We start from the raw sequence: 10,000 nt of genomic DNA, 5'->3' as shown, positions 1-10,000 counted from the left end.
CTTCCTGCAGAGGACTCTGGTGGGTTTGGTTCGAGACCTGCGAGGAATCGCCTTCGCCTTCAACGCCAAAACCAGCTTCATGATGCTCTTCGACTGGATGTATCCTCCCAGCACTCAAGGCTCCATGCGCTCAGCAGCTGCCGTGTAGACGTGATGTTACGCTCCTGTTTAATAGTTTACATGTTAAGGGTTAATGCTGCTCGCCTGCAGGCAGGGGTCGCTCACATTCCCTGTGACTAAATAACAAGCCCTGCACCTTTACTCCAGAAAGAGAAACGTTAACTAGCTACGTGTTGGATTTATAGCGTACTTTAGTGAGCGGTCTAAAGCTCTATCGTCTTCACAAGGAGACAAACTATTATTAAACACACAATTCAAGTTTCAAGGCTTCATCCCCGTGAGCTCAGCAGCTACAGTAAAAACGCAAGTCCTCCAACAGAGCAGCATGAATGTATAGAGGACATAAAACAGATAAATCAAATAAAAGATGGATCTAGGCATTTTTCATAAATTCTGACATTTCTCTGAAAATCTAAAAAATCTTACTTTTTCTCAAAATTCAGAAAATCAAAAAAATCCTGACTTTTCCCCCCAAAATCTTAAAATTCTGATTTTTTTCTCAAAATCCTAAAATTCTGACTTTTTTCCGAAAATCTTAAATTTCTGACTTTTTCCCCAAAATCTAAAATTATGACTTATTTCTCAAAATCTTGACTTTTTTAAAATTATGACTTTTCCACAAAATTCAAGTTTCAAATCTTTATCATCATGTGTATATATGTCAATGAAAAACTAAAGTCCTCCAACAGAGCAACATGAATATATAGGACACAATACAAATAGAATAGAAATAGTGCAAGTAGAGTCTGTATACAGTAAATGGAATATGATATGTAGATAGATAATTAGCAAGATGCGACCAGATGAATGTTACGGACGTTCTTCAGAGTCCAGGTGTTCAGCAGTCTTATTGCCTTTAGGAAGAAACTGTCTCTGAGTGGTGGTTTCCGTCCGGATGCTGCCGTACCGCTTCGAAAATAATAATCTCCTTTTATAATAATATTTAATATCCCGTCAGTGTGGTTTTTAATAAGCGTCCTTAACTCGAGCCTCAGGTATCCAGCCTACATGCCCATCCTGCAGAGAGCCATCGAGCTGTGGTACCACGACCCAGCATGCACCACTCCCGTCCTCAAGCTCATGGCAGAGCTGGTGCACAACAGGTAACCCCGATACACCTGTAGAGGGTCTGAATACCAGAGAGGGCACGAGTACACACATCCTTTACTCAAGGAGAAGTACACACATCCTTTACTCAAGGAGAAGTACACACATCCTTTACTCAAGTAGAAGTACACACATCCTTTACTCAAGTAGAAGTACACACATCCTGTACTCAGGTAGAAGTACACACATCCTTTACTCAAGGAGAAGTACACACATCCTTTACTCAAGGAGAAGTACACACATCCTTTACTCAAGTAGAAGTACACACATCCTGTACTCAAGTAGAAGTACACACATCCTTTACTCAAGGAGAAGTACACACATCCTTTACTCAAGGAGAAGTACACACATCCTTTACTCAAGGAGAAGTACACACATCCTGTACTCAAGGAGAAGTACACACATCCTTTACTCAAGTAGAAGTACACACATCCTTTACTCAAGTAGAAGTACACACATCCTGTACTCAAGGAGAAGTACACACATCCTTTACTCAAGGAGAAGTACACACATCCTTTACTCAAGGAGAAGTACACACATCCTGTACTCAAGGAGAAGTACACACATCCTTTACTCAAGTAGAAGTACACACATCCTTTACTCAAGTAGAAGTACACACATCCTTTACTAAAGTAGAAGTACACACATCCTTTACTCAAGTAGAAGTACACACATCCTGTACTTAAGGAGAAGTACACACATCCTACATGTATTTGTGTTCAACATGTAAGAAGTAGAAAGTACAGGTATTAGAGTTCAACATGTAAGAAGTAGAAAGTACAGGTATTTGTGTTCAACATGTAAGAAGTAGAAAGTACAGGTATTTGAGTTCAACATGTGAGAAGTAGAAAGTACAGGTAATTGAGTTCAACATGTAAGAAGTAGAAAGTACAGGTATTTGAGTTCAACATGTAAGAAGTAGAAAGTACAGGTATTTGAGTTCAACATGTGAGAAGTAGAAAGTACAGGTATTTGTGTTCAACATGTGAGAAGTAGAAAGTACAGGTATTTGAGTTCAACATGTAAGAAGTAGAAAGTACAGGTATTTGAGTTCAACATGTAAGAAGTAGAAAGTACAGGTATTTGAGTTCAACATGTGAGAAGTAGAAAATACAGGTATTTGAGTTCAACATGTAAGAAGTAGAAAGTACAGGTATTTGAGTTCAACATGTGAGAAGTAGAAAGTACAGGTATTTGTGTTCAACATGTAAGAAGTAGAAAGTACAGGTATTTGAGTTCAACATGTAAGAAGTAGAAAGTACAGGTATTTGTGTTCAACATGTGAGAAGTAGAAAGTACAGGTATTTGTGTTCAACATGTGAGAAGTAGAAAGTACAGGTATTTGTGTTCAACATGTAAGAAGTAGAAAGTACAGGTATTTGAGTTCAACATGTAAGAAGTAGAAAGTACAGGTATTTGAGTTCTACATGTAAGAAGTAGAAAGTACAGGTATTTGTGTTCAACATGTAAGAAGTAGAAAGTACAGGTATTTGTGTTCAACATGTAAGAAGTAGAAAGTACAGGTATTTGAGTTCAACATGTGAGAAGTAGAAAGTACAGGTATTTGAGTTCAACATGTAAGAAGTAGAAAGTACAGGTATTTGAGTTCAACATGTAAGAAGTAGAAAGTACAGGTATTTGAGTTCAACATGTGAGAAGTAGAAAGTACAGGTATTTGAGTTCAACATGTGAGAAGTAGAAAGTACAGGTATTTGAGTTCAACATGTGAGAAGTAGAAAGTACAGGTATTTGAGTTCAACATGTGAGAAGTAGAAAGTACAGGTATTTGAGTTCAGTTTTCGGAAAAAGAAGTAGTGGAGTAAAGTACTGATAGCAGAAACATGTACTTAAGTACAGTAAGGAAGTATTTGTACTCCACTACTTCCCACCTGCTTCATGCTGCATGTTATTAATGTGATTGAATATTGATGTGTTATTCCCTGCAGGTCTCAGAGGCTCCAGTTTGACGTGTCGTCGCCGAACGGCATCCTGCTGTTCAGAGAAACCAGCAAGATGATCACCACATACGGTAATTTATTCTTCTCCATGAATCTCTAGAGAAGCGTGTATCATTCAGAATGAAAGTACTGTATTTATTTAAGTAAAAATATGCAACAAGAGAAAATACAATATTCATATTAACACAACTACAATAAATAACATTAAAACTGTAAACATTTTTATATTCAAATATATATACAGGGTCCTATGAATAAAGATATAAATAATTGTTCCAATTGTAATAAGTTGATCTAAACTCTTTTTAGTTTTGCACCGGTTAATAATTGCTTGGGTTATTTAAATAAACTGAAATTAATAATCAGTTTATTAATTATCCGACAACATGTTTTTATGTAGCTTTTCAAATTTATATACAAGAAATGCAAAAGATGTAATTAAAAAATGTTTATTACAGAATATCCAGTGGTGTTTTTCCAGATGAATAAATAACGTTAGAAAACTCTCCCTGGTCCCCGGCTTGAGCTTCAATCTCAGGATCCATGTATCTGTGATCCTCTCCAGAATGGAAGGAGTCATCACATACAGAGCATCAACTAGTTCCTGAACAGTGTCCTTCACATGCTGATATCCAAGAGAGGGAGTTACCCAGTCACAAGATGGAGGAATAGAAAGCAGTATTCAATGTTTACTTCAGATTAGCTCCACGTCAGAAATGATCATGCTTGTCATATGTCTCTCTCCATAGAGACTGAATCATCATGTTAATCACATAGCTATCATATGCCTCAAACAGTCCTGATGCTCTGCTAGGTCATCACACATCCTGTCATGAAGCTACAGTTGATACCTTTGTGATCAGGGTACTCTCATGTTGGAAGAGGACGCTCACTGTTTTCCCAACAGATGATCTAAATAATGCTCTGGCTCTCGTGTGCAGGGAACCGCATCCTGACGCTGGGCGAGGTTCCTAAAGACCAGGTGTACGGCGTGAAGCTGAAAGGAGTCAGCGTCTGCTTCGCCATGCTGAAGGCCGTCCTCAGCGGGAACTACGTCAACTTCGGGGTCTTCAGACTCTACGGAGACGACGCGCTGGACAACGCCCTGCAGACCTTCATCAAGCTGCTGCTGTCCATCCCACACAGCGACCTGCTCGTGAGTCAACAGCAACACGTTAATGACATGGAACCACACAGGTGTTCATCCTGCAGGCCGATGACAGATTACACGCGTTAGTGAGAAACTAGCATCTCATTTTGAGGTAACTCCTCAGATAAAGGTGGAGGAAGAAGAACTCAAATCACAATTATTTATAAAAAGAGATTTGATATTCTCTGAGATTAAAGTTATAAAATAAACAAATCTACAAAACAACCCTTTAAGAAACAGGTTTTTTTCAGTAAATGTAAACTCCCAATAAACTCCCAATAAACCTCCAACACTCCGAGTTGTTTCGGGGGTGAATCAGAATCCCTTTATTAGTCCCTCAGGGGGAATGCACATTGTTCCAGCAGAAAAGAGCCGGCTGCGGTGTGAACAGGAAAACAGGTGCTTATCATCAGGCTCTGGCTCTGAACCGGTCTGGAACCGCGTTGGTGTGAAAGGGGCAACAGAAGCATAAAGAAGTATTCAAAATAACAAAATTACAAATTACACATCCTGTAACCGTTCTGAGGATTTAGCAGCCAGTTGTATATTGCACATAGTTTGTATTTAACAACAAGGGGTGTTTATCCCCCCCCTGCAGGACTACCCGAAGCTGAGTCAGTCGTTCTACTCTCTGCTGGAGGTCCTGACTCAGGATCACATGAACTTCATCGCCAGCCTGGAGCCACACGTCGTCATGTACATCCTGTCCTCCATCAGCGAGGGGCTCACTGCACTGGGTAACACACACACACACACACACACACACACACACACACACACACACACACACACACACACACACACACACACACACACACACACACACACACACACACACACACACACACACACAGCGTTCACTTAACCCTAACTGTTTTCCATGGGGTGTGTGTTTCAGATACGATGGTGTGTACGGGCTGCTGCTCCAGTCTGGATCACATCGTCACGTATCTCTTCAAGCAGCTCTCGCGCTCCACCAAGAAACGCCCGACCCCCATGGCCACGGACGATCGATTCCTGCACATCATGCAGCAGCACCCCGAGATGATCCAGCAGGTCAGAAAACATATATCAAACATCATAAATACATCTGTACATGTCAGAAAACACGTCTGTCAAACATCAGGGTTCCTGCAGGTCTTACATTTCATAATCAGAATTTCAGGCCTTAAAAAGGTCTGAAATATGATCCAAATAATAAGAAAGGTCTTAAAAATGATTGGATTTGAAAGGTACTTCTGTGTTGCGATAGCGTCTAAATTTGTTTTGGGGGAAATGTCCGGGCTGCAAAAAGTCTCAAAAAGTCTTTTAAAGTCTTTTAAAAGTTTTTAAAAAGTCTTTAAAAAGTCTTTAAAAAGTCTTTTAAAAGTCTTTAAAAAGTCTTTAAAAAGTCTTTAAAAAGTCTTTTAAAAGTCTTTAAAAAGTCTTTAAAAAGTCTTAAAAAGTCTTTAAACAAGTCTTTAAAAAGTCTTAAAAAGTCTTTAAACAAGTCTTTAAAAAGTCTTAAAAAGTCTTTAAACAAGTCTTTAAAAAGTCTTAAAAAGTCTAAAAAAGGTCTTTAAAAAGTATTTTAAAAGTTTTTAATTTTTTTTTAAAGGTCTTTAAAAAGTTTTTTAAATGTCTTTAAAAAAGTTTTTTAAAAGTCTTTAAACAGTCTTTAAAACGTCTTTAAAAAGTCTAAAAAAGTCTTTAAAAAGTTTTTAAAAAGTCGTTTAAAAGTCTTTAAAACGTTTTTTAAAAGTTTTTAAAAAGTCTCAAAAAATGTCTTTAAAAAGTTTTTTAAAAGTCTTTAAAAAGTTTTTTAAAAGTCTTTAAAAAGTCTTAAACTCTTAAACAGGTCTTGAGTTGGTGAAACGTGCAGGAGCCCAGTGTGTACATTGGGTGTGTGTGTAAATGTTAAAACATGTAAACATGAACCTTGTTCTTCCCTTTGTGTTTCTGAAACAATTGATGAACCGGATGTTATTTTACTGAAACATCTAAACGTTGTTCTTGTTGTGTGTAGATGTTGTCCACGGTGTTGAACATCATCATCTTCGAGGACTGCAGGAACCAGTGGTCCATGTCCCGCCCCCTGCTGGGCCTCATCCTGCTCAACGAGAAGGTAAACACACACACACACACACACACACACACACACACACACACACACACACACACACACACACACACACACACACACACACACACACAGACACACAGGAACAGAGCTGCTTTCAGTCTCTGTGTGTTCATGAGGAAACAGCTGCTCCTCCGTCCCTTCATCAAGCCCTTACACCTCCAGTCTTTACATCCACCTTCCTCTTCCTCTTCCTCTTCCTCCTGACATGTAAACCCTAAACGTCTGTCTCTGCTAAACACACACAAGACTATAAGACTAAATGTTTTTAAATGACTCTATGATCATTTGACACGACCCTTAGGGGCGTTCACACCGCAGTACTTTTCCCACTTTAGTTCAGATATGGTTCCGAAATGTAGCGTTCACACCAAAAAGCACCGGAACTAAAAATGTGTTAATCAGAACCTTTTTCTGGTTGGCTGGGCGGATTGCAAACCACGCCCCGTAAAACTCCCCAAAACGTTTTGTGAAGCCGCCATTTTATTATCCTCGCATTAGCATTAGCCCCGCGCACGAACGGAGAGAGACTAACTTATGGCAACACAAAGAAAACATGGGAGCGGTGGAGAAGAGGAGGTGTCGACGTTCTGGCGATTTACTCTGAAGGCTTCAGTAGAAGCTGCTGGGAGTCCCAGCAGCTTCTACTGAAGCCAGTCCCCAACTCCGGGGACTTCCGGCCGGGGACTCCGGGTGGCAGTATACGCCGTGAAGTTGTTTGCGGCCTGCCAGTAAACCCAAAGCAGAAGAAGAAGAAGTGACGTCAGCGGCTTCATTTGCCTAATCCTCCTCAGGAACTTATTCCAGTGAGAACGCGATCTGAACTTAGTTCATCAGAACTAAAGAGTTCTCAGGAACCTTTGTGGGAAAAGTACTTGGTGTGAAAGCGCCTCTTGTGTGTTAACAGTGTGTGTGTGTGTGTGGTAACAGTGTGTGTTAACTGTGTGTGTGTGTGTGTTAACAGTGTGTGTGTGTGCAGTACTTTGCAGACCTGAGGAACAGCATCGTGAACAGCCAGCCTCCGGAGAAGCAGCAGGCGATGCACTTGTGTTTTGAGAACCTGATGGAGGGCATCGAGAGGAACCTGCTCACCAAGAACAGAGACAGGTAACACACGGAGACAGAGACACACACACAGAGACAGGTAACACACGGAGACAGAGACACAGAGACAGAGACAGGTAACACACGGAGACAGAGACACACACACAGAGACACACACACGGAGACAGGTAACACACGGAGACAGAGACACACACACAGAGACACACACACAGAGACAGGTAACACACGGAGACAGAGACACACACACACACACACACACACACACACACACACACACACACACACACACACACACACACACACACACACACACACACACACACACACATACATACACATACACATACACACATACACACATACACACATACACACACACACACAGAGACAGGTAAACATAATCTCTCTCTCTTTATGTCTTATTGTTTTATTCGATATATTTATTTATATTTCTAAAATAATTTTTAATGATACTTATTTTAAACGTCCTCACACTCGCGCTCCTATTGGCCAGCGCTCCAACACATCGCATGTGATTGGCTAAGATAAGAAGTACTTTATTGATCCCAATTCAAGAAATAGATATTTAATTAATATTTATTTATTTAGGGCTAGAATAAATCTGATAGAGGAACATCTCTGATACCAGTTTAAACGTGATAATAACCCTCTCTCTCCCTCTTTCTCCCTCTCTCTCTCTTTCTCTCTCTCTCCTTCTCCATATCTCTCTCCCTCTCCCTCTCTCTCCCTCTCCCTCTCTCTCTCTCTCCCTCTCTCCCTCTCTCTCTCCCTCCCTCTCAATCTCCCTGTCTCTCTCTCTCTCTCTCTCTCTCTCTCTCTCTCTCTCTCTCTCTCTCTCTCTCTCTCTCTCTCTCTCTCTCTCTCTCTCTCTCTCTCTCTCTCTCTCTCTTCTCTCTCTCTCTCTCTCTCTCTCTCTCTCTCTCCCCCAGGTTTACTCAGAATCTGTCCGTTTTCAGACGTGAAGTGAACGACAGCATGAAGAACTCAACGTACGGCGTTAACAGCAACGATATGATGAGCTGACATTCCCCCCATCCGACTGACCCCCTCCCATCTACCTGCATCCCCCCCCCATGGGCCCGGTGCTCACCTGTCACCTGTCCCCCCCTCCAAACGCTGGTTAAACTCCACCCCCCTCCTCTTTTTGATATAAGCATATATAAATATATACAGATCTATTTTAAAGCGATGGTCTAAAAGCGCGGGGGGAGTAAAGGGAGGAAAAGGGGGAGGGAATGTGGGGTTGAAAACGTAAGTAATCTGCTTTCTGCCTGCCTTGTATAGAAAAACCCCGGAAAAAAAACCCAAGTGTACATTTTTTTTCGTAACATTTTGAACAATGTTTATAATGATCGAATTTAAAAACACAGGAGCGTCGTCGAGGAAAAACCACAAAAATCTAAATGACAAAAAAAAAAAGTGTGATTGAGCTTTTACAGTGTAGTGAGTTAGTGGGGGGGGGGGGGGGGACAAACAGGAAGTCAGAGCATCCATGTTGTACATTTTACTGAAGTCTCTGGAGGAAGTGATGTAAATACACGGGGGGCAATTAAAGGGACGGCATCGACTCTTAAAGGGATACTACACCTTTAATGATCACCAATAAACATCCTGCAAGACACCATCACTGCGTCTGAAATCCAAAACACGATGTTACGTTTCAGCGTGGTGCAACAACAACAACAACAACAACAACAAAAACAACAATCTTTACAATTTTTGAGGTGAAGTTTTCCTTTAATGCGTGATCACTCTGCTTTCCTGCAGTAATCTGTGGCAGTGAACGCAGCACGAGCCTCTTCCAGATACTTTTTTACAGAAATAATTTCAAACACTAATTAAAAATAATCCACTTATATAAATATACACATCTGGAAGTCCTCTTTAAGTGATGAGAATACATAAGTTATGGAGCCGGGGGAGGAGCTAATCTCTACCATTATTAATATTCTGAAAAGACACTTTTGGTTAAAATAATAAAACAAAAATTCTCTCGCGTTTGAGTCGACAAAAAAACTTGGGTATTTTCGAAGAATAAATTAAAATGTTTGTGATAATTTAAATCAAAATCTCTTTTCTTCCACATTAATGAAACGACTTGAATCTCTGAGAATATCCCACATATGTTTTTACTTTAACCCAAAAAAATACCAAGTTGTTTCTCTTTCATTCACAGCTTCACTCACGGGAACATCACAACTTTCATATCGGAGAATAATCAAGATTTTTCGAATAAATTCCCGGAAATAAACGGAATAAATCTACCAGAAACACACACTCACAGACACACACACAGAACACACAGTCTCTCACACACAGTCTCTCACACACACACAAAACGAAATCTTTTTCTCAAGTAAATCTACGAGAAAACGTGGATATTATCTATTTTTTTGCTCGTAATTCGACCTTTTTAATCCCATAAACTCCTAAATATTCTCTCAGATTATCCCTTCTCTA

The 10,000-nt window shown here is 40.2% G+C and overlaps 1 protein-coding gene across 2 annotated transcripts in view; it reads left to right on the top strand.

Moving 5' to 3' along the window:
- xpo7 (exportin 7) overlaps positions 1–8,566 on the top strand; it is a 48,285-nt gene extending 39,719 nt beyond the window's left edge. Inside the window, exons 19-27 of one of the 2 annotated variants that reach the window (XM_079658789.1) lie at positions 11–99; positions 1,116–1,223; positions 3,174–3,256; positions 4,127–4,341; positions 4,934–5,072; positions 5,234–5,391; positions 6,341–6,439; positions 7,434–7,561; positions 8,470–8,566. In XM_079658789.1, coding sequence (XP_079514915.1) covers positions 11–99; positions 1,116–1,223; positions 3,174–3,256; positions 4,127–4,341; positions 4,934–5,072; positions 5,234–5,391; positions 6,341–6,439; positions 7,434–7,561; positions 8,470–8,563 — 1,113 coding nt within the window. In that variant the 3' untranslated portion in view covers positions 8,564–8,566. Of the gene's footprint in view, positions 1–10; positions 100–1,115; positions 1,224–3,173; positions 3,257–4,126; positions 4,342–4,933; positions 5,073–5,233; positions 5,392–6,340; positions 6,440–7,418; positions 7,562–8,469 lie in introns of both variants that reach the window. The other variant, XM_079658788.1, reaches the window with a different exon arrangement.
- The last annotated feature ends 1,434 nt before the right edge of the window (positions 8,567–10,000 follow it).

Source organism: Notothenia rossii (assembly GCF_949606895.1).
Source record: "Notothenia rossii genome assembly, chromosome: 11".
In the NCBI taxonomy this organism is placed as follows: domain Eukaryota; kingdom Metazoa; phylum Chordata; class Actinopteri; order Perciformes; family Nototheniidae; genus Notothenia; species Notothenia rossii.
The sequence above is the reverse complement of the archived record's forward strand: the minus strand, read 5'-3'. Positions and strand labels throughout refer to the sequence as shown.